Raw genomic sequence first — 19,681 nt, 5'->3', positions numbered from 1 at the left:
CCCTGAAAGAGTCAGGAGGCGCGATGAGGGGAGCAGGGCGAAAGAGTAGCTGTGAGTTATGAACTGTTCAACTGTGAAAACAGCTGCAAAACGACTGAAAATTAAAGGCAGTCTGGTGCGAGAAGAGGGAAGTTCCACGATGGAGAAAACGTTCTGCCATTTGGTCGCCTTTCCTCTCCCTCTACCCTGCCTTTAATTTAAGAAGCAGACAAAGACAAAGCAAAATCCACTTGGAATCCACCCCACATCTGACCCGCAAGGGCCTCTCTTCCAGCCTCACGCAATTGTTTTTCACACATTGCACAAAGGAGCAGGGTAAACCCCACCATTGGATTTAAATCCCTTTGCACAAACACCATCCAGGGATGGAACTGCTCTTTGTCAGAGCTGCCGGGCACCACCTGGGACTCGGTGACATAGACACTTCTGCAGGGGCTGGTTGCACTGGGACCTCACCTGCTCACTCGGAAAAGGGAGGTGACTTCACACTGCCCAGAATATCCTGGGGGCTCTTTGCTTGTCACCAACAGCCAGCACAAACCTCATCAACAAGCCCAATGCAGCCTGTGCCAGACATTTGGCAAGTCCAAAATGCTTAAAGTTTTAAAACTAACTCAGCAGCTCCAAAGATGGGAGAGATGCAGCTTTCCTAGTTAGTACTCAGACCACACGTGGGCTGCTATATCTCTAGAAAACACAGGAGATTACAATCGTTATCAACGCTTACGAATAAAATATTCCTTTTATTTTAGTAAAGTAACAAAGCTTATATACAGATACAATAACTGTACATTCCAATTGAAAAATAGATTGTGCTCAAAATAGTTAAAGACACACAAAGTCTCCTAGGAACACAAGCAACCCCAAACCTCCCAATGCCTTCGGCTCCTGTCTTCTCTTAGGAAATCAGCTCGTTTTGCTCTGAATGATTTTCTGCTGATTCTCAAGACATTCCTTCAGCTTGTCTTCAGTGAGCGTCAGCCTCTGCTCCAGGATGGAAACCGTCTGCAAAACAAAGCGAAAGCTGCTGTTGAGCCATTCACAAAGACAAGCTACGTTCTGTACCCTTGGTGGGTAATAAAATGCTAAATCCACAGGAGTATTTGGAGGTATTTCAGGATTGTAACTCCAGTATCAGCATTTATCAGGGCTGAGCCCCACACGACTTCAGAGAGGAACAACAGAGGCTGATGGGCACAAAGCCCCCCGGCAACAACAGCCAGCCCCTGATACAGCACTTGGCGCTTTCAGATTGCGCTCCGCATTTCCCTTCGCAGACATGTTCTGTCCTTCCATGTTCCTGAGCGAACAGACCCTCTTCTGCTAACAACAAACAGAGGTTTTGAGCAGTTTTACCCAGTTTTAGCTTTGATTTTGCCTCTGTGCTTCCAGCTCTTTCCTCCCTTCCCTGAATAACATCAGTTTGCTGCAGTTAAAACACACAAAACTTACTGGACAAGCATGATGACAAGCAAGAAAACCCTCCCAGCATAAGGCAGCGCAACAGGTGATGGAGGGAACTGAAGCCCAAAGTGGCATTATCTACCTCAACATAATGACTAAATATTTTTGTGTAATCCAGTTACCCCACAAAGGATTGCTCTATCTTTCACCTTGAGCTGAAGTCATCGTGTACAGGATGCACAACAGGAAGAACATTTTAACCACGTGGCAATAAAAGCCTCTGCTGAAAACCTTTTATTGATCACTCTGAGGTAATCAAGGGACCCAGCTACGCAGAACTGCTTTCAGCTTCCAAAGACACCGGAATGGCTGATAATAGGCAGTGATGATTTAATGCTTTAATATCCATAAACTTATCAGCAACAATCAATAGCTTCACATTCTGAGCATTTTTACTGCATAAATAACATCCTCTGTTAAAAACAAAGGATGTTCAGAACCTCAGACTTTAATAAAGTAATTCAAATAAACTTGGACAACCGCTGTTTGTATAGGAGTTATACATAGAAAGCCTTTTAATAGCGCATTTCGTAAGCGCATCTCTAAGTGCCTGACAAAAGAAAGCAGGTCTCATTATCCCCATTTTACAGCTGGGGAAACAAAAGCACAAAGAGAGGAAATAGCTTGGCTAAGGCCACTTGAGACTAGGAAAAGTCTCCCATAAAGTGGCTTGGGGAATGAGACGAATGGTGGGGTGAGGGGGGAAGAAAGAAAACAGACTAGTTAAAACATCACCAAGCACTATGGCAAAATCATCTTGCAAGATTGCATATCAAAGTCAGAAAAGGCTGTGCATCATAGCATTTAGTGTAACACACCCTTTTTTCCCCCTTCCTAAACAAAGCTTATTATTATTTATTATTAAAGCTTATTTCTTCTGCACATGTACTGCTGACCTGTGACAAGGCAGATGTGCAATTCTGCTGCCTAATACAGCATTGCCGCAGCTGCACTAAGCTTAACCTGAAAGAAGAAAACCCTGCATCGCTTAAATATTCCAATGGGCTATGCAGGCTTCATTTAAGTGTTTTCCTCTTCTATTGCCACCCCTTTGAGGCACAAGAGCTGCAGTACACAGAGAAACAGAAGCAAAGGTGTGGAGCTAGCAGGAGCCCTTCCATGTGTTCAACAGAGAGAGGATTTCGCCATCTTCATCTCCAGCCACGCCACTGCCCAGTGGGTGCCTTATGAGATCAGGAGTAAAGCTGCCCGGGGCAGAACACAGCAGGCTGAATGTCTACCGGGGGTTTACAGCAAGGATCTTACCCTGCAAGCAATCAGAGAATCAAAAGCAGTAGGGATCCTGGCTTTCCCCATTTAAAAAAAAAGAACTAGTAACTCAAGACACAGTTAAAAGAAGAAATGAAACATTGCATCAAGCTGCTTTTAGAAAGATAATCAACTGTCAATGTCCTGGTCACACTGTCCTGCTAGAAGCAAAGCCCCAGATTGCTTGTGGTTCCTGCACCCCACGATTTACTGCCACTGCCAGCCTGGCGATGTGAGTTAAGTGCCATTACGCACAGCACCCTAAAACTAAGCACAAGTAAAGCAGATGTCAGAAAGTGTTGGATTTGTGAAAAAGCTGTAAGGAAAATGTTTATTGGAATTGAAACTGCATGTAAGTATAAGCAGAAGGCTCGTAGTGAGTATTTTTTGGAAGCTAGAAGTGGAAAAGTAGCAGTCAGAAATGAAATGCAGGAAGTCAAAGTAGGAACTGATGACTACAGTCCATTTAGACTTGGATATATGATGCCTGAAAAACAGAGGGCACCTGACATTCTGGGAAGGTAAGGGAAAACACAAATACTGCCCAGCTGCTATAAGGTAACTTACACATGAAAGTTCCTTTATAAGCAGCTGACAGAGTTTTACAATATTTCCACGTTGCTATTTATAAAGCAAGCCCTTGTCGGCAGGCAAATTAAACTGCAACCCATGCAACTGCTGCAAGTTTTTGCTATTGCTTTTCAGAAGACATCAAACCAATAATGCAGCCAAGGAGGAGAACACCATTAGCCAGATTCAGTGAGGGTTCACCACAGCCAGTTTGTGCTCCGGCCCTTTCTCCATGACAGGATCGGGGCTTCCTCTTGTCTCAGGGGCACAGCGCGTCTCCATCAAGCACCAGGGAGTTAAATGCTGGATAATGTATTAAAGTCTTGGCTCAGATTAGCAAAAGAATAACAATTTAGGCTTAAATGAAAAGAAAGATCAACCTATTTATTTTTTTAAGGAGTATTTCTGACATTACATTAAATACACTGCACATTACTATGGACATCAGAGCAGAATATGGAATTTTTCACACAAACCCAAAACTTACTTAAATCACTTCCACCAACACTTCCTGCAACATTTGTTTTCATTCATCTTCATAGATTTAGCCCAGAAAAAAACTGCTCTTCTCTCTGGAAACACTAATGAGAAACTATGCAAAAGAAAAATGTTGCCTCCTATTTACTTGTTAAGTTCTGGGGAACATTCAGCTCCATCCTCCCGCAGGACACCTACACGGGAGCACCCAGTACTCACACCTGCTTACATGATGACAAGCCTCCATGATGCTATTCTGCCACATTATTTTTTCTCCCTCAACCCAAATAACTGTTATTTGCGATGCTGTTCCAAGATGCTTTCCATCAGTATCTTCTCCTTAGTCCCTGTTAAACATTTCCCCTGTGTGATCAGCAGCAGAGAACCACTGCCCTGAGGGCTGAGGCTTCTGCAGCAGCCTAAAGGGACAATCAGTGGCAATCAGCCCTGTGCTTTTGAGGAGGACAGATAAGGGGAACCAGGTGCTAAGGAATGCCAACAGAAACCAGTTCCACAACTGCCAAGGGAAACCTGAAAAGCAAAGCCCAGAGCAAGCAGAGTCCATCAGCTGCCCTCTGGAGCAGGGCTGGGAGTCCTGTGGAGAGAGATCCACCTGGACAGACACAGCTCATTAGCTACAGCGGCACTTAACGAGAAGCCAGGGGCAGGAGGACAGAGCAGCGGGAGGGGTCAACCTGCCAAGAGATGACAGCCAAGCAAGGAAAAAGGCGCAACCTTTGCCCTGCAAGCAGCACACGGGCTTTTTGATGTGCCACTCACACGGGCCTCGATTGAGCGAGCACACATACAGCAGAGGGGATGTAACACTGCTCCAGTTGATCACCGGCAATTGTGGGACCCCCAAAACCCATGTACTGATACAACAGTTAGATCAGGGAGCAACAGCTTGGCTGAGCCTATGAGGCGTATGATCCTGCACACCGACTGCAAAGGAGATGTGTTTTGTCCATGTGCACGTACAGTACTACAGTTGCACTTCCATTCCCATCATCATTCCATAACATAGAATCCCCCTCCCTATTGATCCTGAAGGAGGCAGAAGTAGTTTCCCAACTTTACTTAAACAAAAAGATTCTTAAAGGTTGCTCTACCAGTTCTTCTGAGCATACACTAAAAAACATTTTGCAGGGCACAAACATATCAAATAGTCCAAGACAAAACATTACTTCTACCTCTTCTGATTTTTCTTTCCCCTCTGACATGTTAATTTATGAAGACAGCATTTTCAAGTTATCAGAAAATGCACCTGCAAAAGAACATCCAACAGATGCAGAAGTTTATAAGTTTCTGTGCAGTTAGTCACCCCAGTCCTCTGTGCTGGTATGAGACGAGGTTCTCATGACAGATGGTCATTGGATTTACAGAATGAGAATTGTCAAACTTGACCTGAAGTTGCAGGCAGAGCTCTGCCCTCTGTAACAAGCAAGGCCAATGCTGGTTTGATTTTGAAAAGCTGGAAGCTCTGCTATAACTTCTTATTGTTTTCCCTAAAAATAGACATTTCAGAGTGTATTGCAGTCCAAAACATGGCCCAAAAGTACAGCAAGTAAATCAAGTCAAAAATGCTGCCTTAGCATCCAAGGGTCCCTCCTGAGCAAGTACTAACAAGTGTGTTCAGAGGTACCTACACAGCTCCAGGGCACAAATTCCTGACACCTGACCACAGACAGCATTGAGGAGACCTGCTGGCACTGCACTGTGCAGTAAAAGCAGTCTTGCAAGAAAGGACAGCTGTTAATCTTCAAATGCGCCAGTTAAAGTGAGTAATATTGATAAGAATAGGCCCCAGTTATTGTATGGGCATCACTAAAATGGTACCTCCAACACTCACTAAGTACAGTCCTGAGCATATGCACAGTCCTATGCAGAGACGGGAATGAGCAGATATCCAGCTAAAGTAATCTTGGGAGCCCTTTCTCTAAACTAATGCAATGAGTGAAATAAACTACCACAGGAAGGGTTTGCAGCAGGGTAGCCCTGCCCACCTTATACAGAAAAAAACCAAAAATTAACTCCTTCCACCAACAAATTCAAAATACCAAACTTCAGCAGCAAGATTAAGAGGCTCATGGGAGAACTTGTGCAGCACAAGTCACTCTGAGGTTCAAGCATGAACCCGTCTGGTGAGCAGCAGCCTTTCCTCCTGTTGGACTAAGTTTTGCCCTGACTTGCTGTCAGCGCCCTTCGATCTCAGCAACTGCATCCACGGAAACTCCGAGCAGACCCCCACGATTAGTAGACACGCCTAAAGCAAGCCAGGCCTGCCCTCCTCCTGTGCAAGTCAGGTCTTCACACAGTTTTGAGATGGGACCGGGAACAGCTACTGACATTCAGTATGCTCGGAAGCATTTTCAGCAAAAGCTGGCACTTCACACTAACACAGGTAGTAAGCCTCATATCTAAGAGTATAACAAGGTACGAAGCCTTCAGTTATTAACACTTCATGTGACAAACAAATGCATGCAAGGCTCTGCATGCTGTGACCAGCCTTACTTGAGTGGTCAGAGATTAAATGCACAAAATACACAATTCAGGTGGCTTTTATATATATAATTTTTTTTTAATGTGAAATGATTTCTAAAGAAATGATAGCTCCTCATCTGCTCCCCCAGAGACATTTTAAATAAGTTCTGCAGCTCCTCGACATCTCAATTGCTTTGAATGCAAACTCGAAGGTGAATTCTCAACAAGCCTATTTGCATAGAATATTTTACACCAGGCTGACTTACGGAAAGAAGATAGCTCATGTAGCACTTCAGTCTTCCTTTAATGCAACTTCATGAATTTTCCTGGGTTTACTTTATAACATGCTTCGAATTCCACAAACTTTCATATTTGTTACTACAAACCTCTCGGCCCCAGTGCGGCCAGACAAGGACGGACTGTCAGTGCATCTGCACAGCTTGGCGTTCAGAAGTGCCCCAAGCCGCCCGACACCATTTTTGTACATTCATCCGGTGCCACTGCTGAGTCATGCAGATTAGGAATCTGTGATGACACCTGTAGAAGTGCAAATGGGAGCACCAACCTGACCTCACCAGGATTCCCGTGCAGAGCTCCAGAGCTGCTCCCAAGTCATGCGGCTGAACAACTTTCATGTCTGTTCTCTAGCGCAGGGCACAAAAGGTCATGGCCCCACGAGGTCTCTTCAGCCAGACGACACGTGCTACTCAACACTTGAAAAGTAAAGTATTTTTTATATTTAGCAGTCCAAAGCATTACAAGAAGGAAGTGGAGAGCTATAAAATTCAAACCCAGTATTGCTCAGCTAACTGCTCCGTCTTATGGTGACTGTGAGGATGGTGAGGCACTGGAACAGCTGCCCACAGAAGCTGTGGATGCCTCATCCCTGGAGGTGCTCAAGGTCAGGTTGGATGGGGCTTTGAGCAACCTGGTCTAGTGGAAGGTGTCCCTGCCCATGGCAGGGGATTTGGAACTAGATGATCTTTGAGGTCCCTTCCAACCCAAACCATTCTATGATTATCAGCTGCCATCTCTCCTTCCATCTCCCAGCACACTCCAACCCTTTAACTAAATTATAGGAGCAACTTCGATCTGCTCATGCAGTAGACTCAGTACAGCAGCGAGTTATCACTTGCAGTGCTCATTGTGCTTTTTACAGTAGGAAAAGCACACTGGAGTATGCCCAAATTCTAGTATGATCCACTTTACCAGATCAAGCAGCATGATCAGTCCTAGTATGACAGTGACCAAAGGGACTGCGGAGGACAGAAAAGCACATCCTTCATATTAAATCAATCCTAGCCACAAAGAAGATGAGCCACAGGCTCTGCCAGTCTCCTCTGCGCAGTGTGCGGACACAAGGCACACAAGCTGAGCTTCTCCATTTACAGCTCTCTTACTAAAAATGTCCCATCACACATTGCTGTGGCTTCAGTCTTGACAGCTGCTCAGCCAAAGCTCAACTGATGACACTTGTGTTGGACCCTGCAGGTCTCTGAAGGGGAAGGGCTGCGGGGCTCTGCAGGGTACAGCAGCCACCCTGGTGCAGGGCACCCAGGCCCCTGTGGCCAGGCCAGCCCAGCAAGAGTCAGGAGACTTCGAGTTGCACCACACAGTGTGAAAACACAGCGAACTGAAGTAGGACAAAATATCCAACCACGTACCATGACAGCAACTACACAATATAGCATTTAGCAACCCCAAATCAGTGGATGTCTCCCCAAACCACAAAGACTTCATATATCCTTCCCCTGCTGCCCAATCCACCTTTTGAAAGGATGCAAATCACTCAGCTAAATTAACCCGGCTGCTGGTACCCAACAGCTGAATAACAATTTATATTCATCTGCAAGCTCTGCTTGTGAAGACGAACCGTGGGAGGTGTTTAGTGTTCCTCCCCACTGCAGGACAGCAGAAGGGAAAGGTCCTGTGGACCTCTAGGGAAACAACACACTTGAAGTCAGCCTTCCAACAGTGTCCTGCTAATACAGCAGTATCCCGAGGAGCGCATTTAATTCAGGCAGTTTCAGAAAGAAGAAAAATCCATTTGCATCTAGACTTAAATTTTGTAGCAAGCATATTTTGGAAGTTAATTTCAGAAAAAAAGTAGCTCTGGTTGCAACACACAGAGGACTGGCAACCACCAGGGTTCTTCACTTGTTTTGAGTGAAAGATCAAAGCTACTGCATCTCCAAGATGGTTCTGACTCATGAGAAATAGCCTCTATGTCCTTTAAATGAAGATTTAAAAGCCAGGCTCATCTGGCATTTCACAGATTTTTTTTTTTTTTCAGATGGCCACTCTTTTATTGGTGTTTTGGATATTGAACTATTTCTTTTGGAATAAAGATTGCTTGCAGTTTTTTTCCCCTCCTATGTGTTGGGTCCACATGTGGCCAGTGGGTGTTCAGGTATTGAGATCAACAGAGAAACCAAGACATTTGTGCAAGGCAGAGGCAGCAGCATTTGACAAAAACCCAAACAAACAAAAGCAAAACAAAACAAACCCAAACAAACAAAAAATAAAAAATAAAAATAAAAAATAAAAACAACAAAGAAAAACAAACACCCAACAAGCCCACACCCCCACACAACACAAAACCCAACTTTCTTCTTGACTTGTAACTACTCAAAGATATAAAACCATTTATTATACTAAACCAGTTGCTTAATCTACACTGAATACCTCTCAGAAGAGAGTAGCCATGCATTCTTCACCAACACAAGCTTTGGAGACGACATCTCAAAAAAAGGGAGGAACAAATCTGATTTTACTAGTGTTCATTATAAGTACTGCACTCACAAACATTTTCAGTTTTAATTAAAAAGCAACTCACTTGTCCCCAATTTCTATGCTAAAGAATTTCATTTAAAAATTCTCCTCCCTCTGCCTGCAACCTTTTCTGGGGTGAAATAATCCTGTAATCTCACATGAGCTAGATTGTCCTTCAGATCAGGCTTGGATTATTTTACGGATTTAGCAAGTCCTCTCCATTTCACTGTGTTGTTTTCTCCCAGCTTCAATGCAAGATTAGTTTGGGGAAGTATATAAGGCTGCTTCCTGTGGGTGGATTATCACAGTTATTTGTGAATTTTATGCTAACCTGATTCTGAACTCTTTGTTTGGAGCAGACATCTTCCTTCCCACATAAAAGCAGCAGCTTTTGCCTCAGTGCCCGCTGCCCACCAGTGCCACGGATCCAGAGTGAACATGCAGCTGCAGGTGGTGGTGGTGAGGGCAGGAATATACGACTCCTTGAAGATGATCATTACAAACACAAGTTTTCCACTGCAGCCAAGATACTCACAGATGATCTTTTCAAATGCAGTTCAGCTGCAAGTGCAGAAAATGCATTTGAACCAAGTAAACTCTTATTATCTGCTCCATTTTCGTTTCAGCCAAAACACACCTTTCTGTTCAAGGAAGTTATCCGAGATAAAAAAAATCACCTTGTTTTCCCTTAAACTTGAATATTCAGCCCACCTCCTCATATAGGCACTGAGATCTAGCCTTCAAATAAAAAAATATATTGATAAACATTTTGTATTTTCCTCCTTTCCACATATCTGAATTGCCAGTAAAACCCAAGATTTTTAAACATCGAGACACTGACAAGACACTAAGCCACAGAAAAGGGAGGAGTAAAGCATCTATATATTTATCCCTCTCATCTTCCTCATTCCTTTGCCAGATTTGAATTGCTTGCTTTCCTACAAAGGGGCACCACAGTATCTTTAAGTAATCCAGAACTACTGGAAACAACCAGCTTCTGTCTGGGTCTCAACTGTACTCCATCCTTCAAGGTAGCAGAATTATTAAGCATGTGCAACTCTTCTGAACAAGGCGGTCAAATATTAGCTTCTTTATTTGTGTGTGAAGTATGGCCAAACACAAACCACGTTTAGGAAAAAATATGAAGACCCTGCCAGGTCATATTAGAGACCTTACATACAAGTAAAACAAAAGATGTCCTGATAGAGTTCTGGTGAGGAAGGAGAAGAAGGATTCACTGAATCAAAGATCAGTTTAAAGAAAGTTGCTAAAACCTTAAAGAATAAAATCACAGCACAAAGCAACAAAAATGAAGCTTTGTAAATCTGAGGGGGTCACATGTGTTCGCTGTAGCTGGTACTGCTAGATGTGGTATACAACAGCCACTGGCTTCTTCTGATCCATCTGTCTCTAACCAGAGCTGAGGTGCCCAAGCAAAGGAGCAAGTCTGCTCATGTGCATCCTGCAGCGCGGGGCACGTCGTCTCTGCAGCCCCCGCGCTTCTGCTCGCAACTGCAGGAAGAGACCTCCTAATGGAATAAAAACAATCCCACTGTCTCCAAGTATGTGACACCCCATTTCATCTGGAAACGTACTGTCAGAGGGCAGGTGCTGCTAACTGGTGAGCAGACACTGAGCTTCAGGTGTGCAGCTCAGACAGAGCTGTGCACCGGCACAAGATGACCGGCTGCAGCTCATGTCTTACTATTGCCCTTTTCAGCAGAAAATGAAAGAATTTTCTCTCCTTCTCACTTTTACATGATACCAGGTTTAGCATGATAAACCTTGAAATGATAGCTCCAGAAAAGGATACTAGGAAAATAAATTGGGTTTACAGTCACATAATTTCCCAGAGCAGTTTATCGCAACTTCAGGTTTCTCCCACTGGCACATTACATCCTGTTCACACAGCGCTGGAAACTATAGCAAGAACAAAGAGTGCAGGAACTCAAGGTACCACATCAGAAATATATCCAAGCTCCCATGAAACTAACAAATCATAAACTCCTGACAAAGCCATGGATGGCTATAGCAATAGAGGGTTTCTGGAAACATCACGCAGACTCTGTCCATTCCCTTCAACTGTATGGCCCTGCTTATACCCTTAGTGTTCTCTTTAAAAAAAGCAACACTCAGGAATTATGAACCAATGACTTGCAACAGCAAAGGAGCATCCTGAGCTCTTCATCAAGAAGGGAAGACTACTGACACCTCTCGTGATATTTATGGAATCATACAAACATTTTAGTTGTAAGAGCCTGTCAAGATCAGAATCCAACCATTAACCCAACCCTGGCACTAACCCCTGCCCCTGAGAGCCTCATCTACTTGTCTGTGGAACCCCACCAGGGCTGGTGACTCCAGCCCTGCCCTGGGCAGCTGTTCCACTGCCCGACAACCCTTTTGGGGAAGAAATTTTTCCTCATATCCAATTTAAACCTCCCCTGGTGCACCTTGAGGCCATTTCCTCTTGTCCTGTTGTTTGTCACTTGGAAGAAGAAACCAAACACCCTCCATGCTACAACCTCCTTTCAGGTAGCTGTAGACAGCAATAAAGTCTCTCCTCAGTCTCCTTTTCTCCAGGCTAAATGGCCTCAGTTCCTTCAGCTGCTCAAATCGGCATGAAGAAAACACCCAAAGTTTAGGTTTGCCAGCAGATACCCTCCAGAGTTGCCTTGGATGGCTCTGCTGTACCACTTGCCTGCATCCCTCCTCTCTGAGGAACCTCCTCCCTTGCTCCAGGAATGACAACTTCTTCTAGGCTCATTTGCTTAAGTTTGTTTGGTGGTGGTTTGTTTCACTGCTAAATATCAAAACCTTGGCATGAAAACAAAGAATTATGAAGCCATTTCAACAGTGTGTCAGGAACATCTACTTTTACAGATGCATTAAAATAGTGCTAATACAACATACAAAGATTAGGACCAATGGGAAATTAAGTACTTCAAGGATGACAAAAAAAGCTACAAAAAAGGTAAAAGGCTGTTGAATGCAGAGTTACTCAAGGCAGCTTTTTTTTTTTTTACTATAATTTCAGGCCTATTTCCAATTTTATCCTATAACCCACTTATCTTATTCCTCCCCCACTGATCTCAGTTTCTCTTTCTGCTAGGTTTAAAACAACATTTGGAATTTTCTGTGGTTACACAATATCTTTGAGAGAGATGTTCGCACTGCTTATATCTAGTTTAAATCCCACACATACTGTTTACTGCAATATTTGCCTGCTCTAAACACCTATGAAGTTGAAAAGGAGCCATTACACATCTGTCAACAGAAGTGTGGATCTGATTTACGTAATGAAAGATAATGATCACATTCCAAACTTGCTAGGGAGACATAAAAACAATAATAAAGTATTTTGTGTATACAGTGGGCAAGAGGACCCAATGTCATGGAAGATTCCCACCTTCCTCTGGTGTTTGGCATTTCAGAGATCACAGGAAAAGTGCTTTCTTGCGTTTCTGCCAAATGAACTTAAATACCTTCTGGTTTTCACCCTACACTATTTCAGACTGTCTGTAGTCCTGGAATGTCTTTAATCCCTAAATCAGCCCTACTTCAATCCCCTGATGGGCCCTCCAACCCATCACCTTACACTTTTTGACAAGTACAGAGAGCCTACTCAGACTAGTAACCAGTGTGTTCAAGACCTGTTTGCTTTTCCTCAGAAAGAACATTCAAGCTCACAGAAAAACCCTCCCACACAGATTTTCCATCCTACGACCATGGTTTCATATACAGTAGATCACCAGTGTTTACTACTCCATGCTTTCTTCCTGGCTTCTCACATACCTCAAAAATACGCAATGAAATCCAGTCTCAGACAATGACCAGAAACGGTATTTCTTCACAGGAGCAATGAGAAGCTATTTAAAGAAAAAACAGCTCTATCCCCCAATTCTTACTAAGTAAACACATACTGCGATGATCACCACAAACGGCTGGTACTGCTCAAGCACTGCTTAGTGACTCTGAGAAAGAGCCGTATGCTAATGCTTTAGCAAGGGATTAGTTGTCTGGAGCTGTGGGTGAAAAGCATGTTTCAGAGATGAGGCACAGAAGGGCCCAGACTTGTTGATGGGAGGAGAATACTGCAGAAATGGGACTGTGTAGGTGAATGTTGGGTGGGGGAAAAGAGCAGGATCTGAGCAGAGTTTACCTGGAGACCGCAGTGCAACGGAGGAGGGAAGAGAGACAGAGATTACTCACCACAACAGAGTCCTACTGCCAAGGACTCCTTTAGGTATCACCTTAGATAAACCTTGGCTAAGAGCACAGGGTAAAGGAGCTGGTTTAAGCAGTGCCCTACACTGCAGCATAAAGGGGTAGAGCAGGGCCTGAGCTCCAAGTCGATGTGAGGGAATTGACAGAGATAAGCTGACAAGGAGATGAAGACAGATTTATCAAAAAACTACTAAAAAGCAGAGGTTTTGAACTAGCCACACTTCTATTCTATGAAGCTATTGCAAAATATTCCCAGTTCTTCTAGTCAGAGGCTCCTTTCTCATTGTAAAATTAAAGAGCAAACCATACCTGAGTCAGAACATCCAGCTGTCCCATAATATGTTCCAAGGTATTCGCGAGGCTGGTCTCCTCCTCTTGCTGCACATGGTTCCTACCAGAATCCTGAGTTTTTGTTTTCTTTAGATGAACACCACAATCCATTTCTGACTGCTGGAAAAATAAAGAGACAATCTGCTATTGCAATGCAAACAACTGGAGAAGGATTGTTGTTTCATGGAGGGTGAACAGTAAAGAACAGTTCATCTCAGGACAGCCTAAGCTATTAAAAATGGGAAAAACCCCCAGGAACTCTTGGTTTTTGCCACCGCTGGGAAAGGAAAAGATGCTGCAGATTTGTCTGTCTTTACCAGGTGGAGTTTTTGTTATTTTCTCCTTTGTTTTGTGTGTGTTTTTTGTTTTTAAACTTTCATCAGGAAATGCAAACCTTAGATAACAACCTTGAAGCAATCCTGCAAGGTTCACGTTTTGCACATGCAAAGAGCTTTGGCCTGCTCATGTGGTACACAGACTGTACAGGTAAACCCAGATTCACTGAAGCCACATGGAAGTACTATAAAACATCCAAATTATAAGAATTAAGCAAGCTACCCTGAGAGGAGTCCAATCATTTCACTCCAACAGAGCAGTGAAAGCCTCTCTCCACGCCTGGTATTTGTAAGGAGGCAAGGATGCAGTACTGTAGTTAAGTTCAGCAAAAGCAAGATGTTCCAATATGCATTAAAACAGAGAGTTTTGATTTAGTCATTTTAATTTTGTTTATATCTTGAACTGGTTTTCCCTTCTCAATGAGGCTAAGAACAAGTTTACTTTGAAGTTTCAATTTCAGCTGTTTCAGTTATGCAAGCTTGAATATTTCATTCAGAATAAATTGAGTTTTAAAAGCACAAATAGTTCTTTACTAAAGAACTCATTCTTCTTCTATTTCAAAACGGGATCTTTCTTCAAGAACAAACACTATTTGCATTATTTATCTACATTTACCACCAGCAGAAGTTCAGAGAAGTTTATCTAACGAAACAATGTAGCCAACTGATTAAGCAATTACAAACTTAAGTTATTCAGTTTACACTAACAGACAAGATTTGAATCTAAAGGCAAGATCACAGCACTCAAAACGTAATTCTCCATGGCCCAATGCCTGGTGCAGCTCCATCCCATTACTTATTACTCACATAAGTGACTGAAGTTTGTGAATCAACAAAGCAGCAAGGAATCCTGTCAGACAGAAAAATGGTCCAAGTTCTCCTGCATGTACTTTTTCTAAGCAAGAAATGAAGAGTTACTTCTATCTCTTCTCTCATAGGCACCAGTCTGAATGCATTTCTCACCAGCACTGTATTGATTTACCTGCTCATCTCTATATTTGATGCCAGGTGTATGCAGATGTGCAATTAAGCTGCAATGAGACTTTAGACAAGCTCACAGAACTTTAAACTCAAAACTTTTCAGTACATTATCAAAATATATGCACACACACGTGTGTGTATACACACAAAAAGTAGATATTTGAAAAATAAATATATATTTTAAAAAAACTTCTCCTGCTGGGATTCACTGGTTTAGCCCACAGAAAGGCTCCCAAGGCTGAGGTCCAGCCCAACAGTTGGGCAAAATGAGTAACAAGAAGTGCAAAGAACATAAGTGTGACTACATAGGGAAGCTGGAGACTGACAGGGTGGGAGGCGAAGAGAAAAAAGGGGCCACAGCAGGAGTGGGCTTTGACAGGAGAACGGCTTTTTGCTGTCCACTAACTGCTGGCAAGGGCTGATCATCCTTCCAGTGCTGCCAACCAAACTGTCCTCATCCAGCCAAGCACCACAAGAGCAGTTATGCGTAAGGAGCAAGAAAAGAAATGGAAAAGTTCAAAGGATACATATGACAACTGCACCACAGGGATCGCCATGCCACACCACCAGCTTGGGATACAGCTGGGCACCAGGTGGCACCAGCCACACCAGCCTGCGCTAATTTGCTTCCTCCCACTTGCCTGGATAATTTGGATTATGAACAGGTCCCAGGCCAACACGGCTTGCACTCCGGTCACATCACATGGCCTCAGCATTTGAGCCACACACAAACTACTCCAGTGCTGCAGGTGGCCCAAGAGCCACATGTTGCTCACTGATGCATCGATTTAATCAACTAAAACATGTTCTTGCAGAGATAGAGTCAGCCTTACACAGCTGCTATTTGCTGTTTAAATTTAAAAATTAAAAAAAAAAAAAGCCAAAACAACACACAACAACAAAAAACCCAGACAAACCACCACTGCTTTTCAAGGCATAATTAGCATTAAAAAGCATGTTTTGTTGTTATTCATGGCTGAGTATCCTATTTGGGTGATGTAACTTTAGGCCAGTCAATCATGGCACAGCAGAAATTTGAGTGAGCAAACACTGTGTACAACCTGCACTCAAAAACCCCAAATGATGATGAGCTATCCACTTCAAAACCTATTAGAACAAGCTGACTCACAGGAGCAGAAAAATGACTGTACCAACATATTTTCTCCCTCTATAGCATATGTCAGACAGCTTTTCATAAAAAGCTGCTGGGTTGAACTCAGAGCTGATAGTCTCCTTGCTACAGTCCATGAAGTTTAAAAGTAGCATATTTGCAAGGGCAACACTGCACACATGTTCCCACACCTGATGCTTAGGGGTTAGGTGGTCCCTTGTCACATCAAGTTGCAGCCAAAGGCAGCAGCAGCTGTTTGTCACCAATGCTACATTCTGCTGATTAGCTCGCATACTATGAGCCATCTCTGAAAAGCCGAGCAAGCCACCTCCACAAAGCCTCCGTGGGCTCCTGAAGGGACTCTGAATGGTGGCAGTACTCCCAAGAACAGAAGTATATCTACATTTAAAAACAGAAGCATGACCATATGGCATACTGCCCCATTTCAGCCACCACAGCTGCTCCAAAGGTTGCTTACAGCCCATCATCATTAAGTAGATAACCTGTAGCTAGTGCCTCCATCCACGAAGCTTTGAGCTAGTTCATTTAAACTATGGACACATTCAGCCAGCAAATAAAAGCTGTGTCAACGTGTCACGAAGAATGACTTCCAAAAGGGAGGCTCCCCACTGGCCAAGGTCTTTGAATATTCAGTTCTAGAACAAGTACATCCTACGTAGCCCACCCTGCCACGGCAAGTGCCAAAACCACATCTCCAGCACCCACACCTACAGACAGCACTTTGAATCGCTGCCCACAGTCAGGCAGAGAAACTGCAGTCACTTTGCTCCAGTTTCTTACTCATCCCACCCGCTCTGGCGGCATCGAGCTGTAATCTGAAGACTGGGACCCATCCAAGGACACTTCTCAGAGGGGTCCTGTATACAGCATTCAACACGGGTTGAGCTGGGATGTGCCCAACACAGGCATGTCCAGCGCAAGATGAAGCTCACCGAAAACATCACAAACTCCCAGCTGACACCCAGGGAAGCACTGTGAGCTGTGAGTGCAGCCCATGGTGTACAGAGCAGCAGGACAACAGCAAAGGATCAGCTGATGGCCACCTGGGCCAAGGTGGATGTGTGCGCTGCTGCATCTCAAAGGCACAGCACTTTGCTCTTCGCAGGGTAAAGCCGAGTGTTTGCATCCATCTGGGTCACATTCACTGGACTAATTTCAACTCGCTTGTTTCTGAAGAGGCTGAGGAGCCCAGGTAGGTATATTTGTATTGACACTACCCAAAGTGTGTCCCTCTGCTATCAGCTAACCGAAGCCTCGTGAACAGAAGGGAACAGTGATACCATGGCACCAAGGAGAAAAACACGGTTGGTTTTTTAATAATTTCAGGTTTTTCATGCCAAAGTCTCCATTTCTTGCAGTCAAGGAAAGCTTTGCCTGCAAAGAAAACACAGCTGGGACTTCACAGGGCAGACATTGGGGCATTTTACAAGTATCCTAAATCCAAATGGACACCCAGAATTTTGTTTGACATTAATTATGAAAGCCGCCAAACATTTTCATGAGCTCACACACACTTTTATTCTTTAAAAAAAACTGGAAAGAGACTGCAATGCTCAGAGGGGCAGGTTGTCTGCCACAAGCAGCCACCTGGACTTCTGTCATAGCCCACATACAGCAGTGACACCAGTTGCAGCCGTGTTATAAAGGCGGTGAGGGCACCTCTACAGAATCCTTAGTGCAGCTTCCAAATTTGACAGTGGGGAGCAGCACTGGAGGGGCCCTTCGGGGGAAGCTTTGCCCTTTACATTTTAAAGAAATATGGAAATGTTTGGAAACTTTCCCTTAATAGCCAACCACAATTTGTACTTACCACTACCTCAGTGGCCAGGACATTTGAAAGGAAATGTGCAACCAAGCAAGGAAGAACTGAATTGCCCGCAGACTGAAACCACTTTTTTGGTAAAAGAGGATTAAATCAGCTCCTGTAATTGTCTGTAAGAATGAACAAGAAAACCCTCACAGACAAGACTACAGCCACCCTTCTCCTAGTAGCAATCTATATCATGTGGTGAGCCATCCACTAGTGATTTAAGTTTTAACTGATTTTAAAAACTTTTGCAAAAATCTAGAAAGAGCCACGAAATGTGCATTGGCTTTGTTGCAGTCTCAGTACTGATGAGCATGACAATTACAGAGAGAGACACCTGTGCTTATCCGACTCACCCGCAAGGTAAAGCACCAGCTGAATCCTGGGGTCAGGCACCAGAAACAATGACACTGCTGCAGAGGTTTAATTTATTTTAGTCAGAGTTCAAGTGTGCAATTTACTCAGCACAACTGAACAAGTGTATTTGCCATTAAATATCTTATTACAACATCTGCGTATTAAGCACTGGGAGTAGAGCAAGAAGCAGCTGAACATTAAAGGAAGAATAGATGAGCAGTTTCAGAATACAATACAGCTCTCTGCAACAAAGGGAAAAACAGAAGTGATTTATTTATAGCAACCACTTAAAGACAGCATAGCACAACTACTTGGGGGAAGGGGAGAATTAATCAGCCCTCATTCCAGAGGTCTCTGACTGAGCCTCTTATGAGAATTGTTCTAGCTAAACAGCATTCTGGCCAGATATTATAGTGCTGATCAGATCCGGGGGGCAAGTATTAACTACCCAACCCAGGTACACCTGTAGTAAAACCACAAGGGACAACTAAAAAAAAAAAGCCATTTTGCTTTCTAAATTGTGGTATTTGGAGTATAAATTGACAGGATTACCATCTATCTGAATTTTACACCTACTAATAAAAAGTAAGATTCTTACAATTCAGTCCAGAGGAACTATTTCTTTTCCCTTCTCTTCACCTCTCTCCACTGGAAGGGAGGAACTGAATGGTACCAGGGATGTAGGTTCAGCTCTACCCTTAATCCCTTCACATCAATTTCCACAATGTTTCTGCCTTTTTTTAGGACTATGACTGTAACAAGAATTAATTTTCAAGTATCTAGAAAGATGGCATTTCCCTTAAGCACCACACACTTCCAATGTTTTCCCTTCAATATGGATATCCAGTGTACTAAAATTCACTAAGCGCAATTAAATTCACTATCTTAGCTGAAAAAAATTCCCCTAGAAACAGAGGAGCAGAAAACTCCCCAAAGTGGAATACACTGTTCATTCAGATCCCAATTCTACTAATCCAAACGAGAGAAATACCATTAAAACTCTTCTATTTTGAGGAGTCATTTTCTCCACAGGTAAAGAGATATTTTTGAATATGTTCCCAGAGAGCAACAGTGACCTCCAGTGGAAGCACATTGGCTTCAGGTAGGCTCCCCAGGAAGGTCTGATAGAGTACATGCCATGCTAGGTTGGACAATTCATTAAAAACAGAGTTAACCTCATTTCTCCCTGCTACATATAAAATATCATTGACTGAAGACCGCTCTCCAAGCACATTTCTCTACACTGGAAAACCATCCCCTCTTCCAGGCAGCACTGACATTTCTGGAGCAATCACAATCTTCAAGACTTGCATTACTCCACCTGTATTCCACATCTACTGTCCAGAGCAGCGTAGGGTAACAACTAGAATTAGCATACAAGTTAAGTTTTGTGAAACAACTCGTAAGACCATTCATCCTCACCTCTGATTTCAGGATTCAAGTTTTGATAATGCAATGATTCTACAGGAATTTGGG

At 43.5% G+C, this 19,681-nt stretch overlaps 1 protein-coding gene across 1 annotated transcript in view; it reads right to left on the bottom strand.

Moving 5' to 3' along the window:
- Positions 1–848: 848 nt before the first annotated feature.
- POC1A (POC1 centriolar protein A) overlaps positions 849–19,681 on the bottom strand; it is a 52,775-nt gene continuing 33,942 nt past the window's right edge. Inside the window, exons 10-11 of the mRNA XM_080350747.1 lie at positions 13,573–13,713; positions 849–1,005 (exon numbers count right to left, since the gene is read on the bottom strand). Coding sequence (XP_080206873.1) covers positions 907–1,005; positions 13,573–13,713 — 240 coding nt within the window. The 3' untranslated portion in view covers positions 849–906. The remainder of the gene's footprint in view (positions 1,006–13,572; positions 13,714–19,681) is intronic.

The sequence above is a fragment of the Nesoenas mayeri genome, assembly GCF_963082525.1.
Source record: "Nesoenas mayeri genome assembly, chromosome: 10".
NCBI classification, from domain to species: domain Eukaryota; kingdom Metazoa; phylum Chordata; class Aves; order Columbiformes; family Columbidae; genus Nesoenas; species Nesoenas mayeri.
This window is presented reverse-complemented; position numbering and strand designations above follow the sequence as displayed.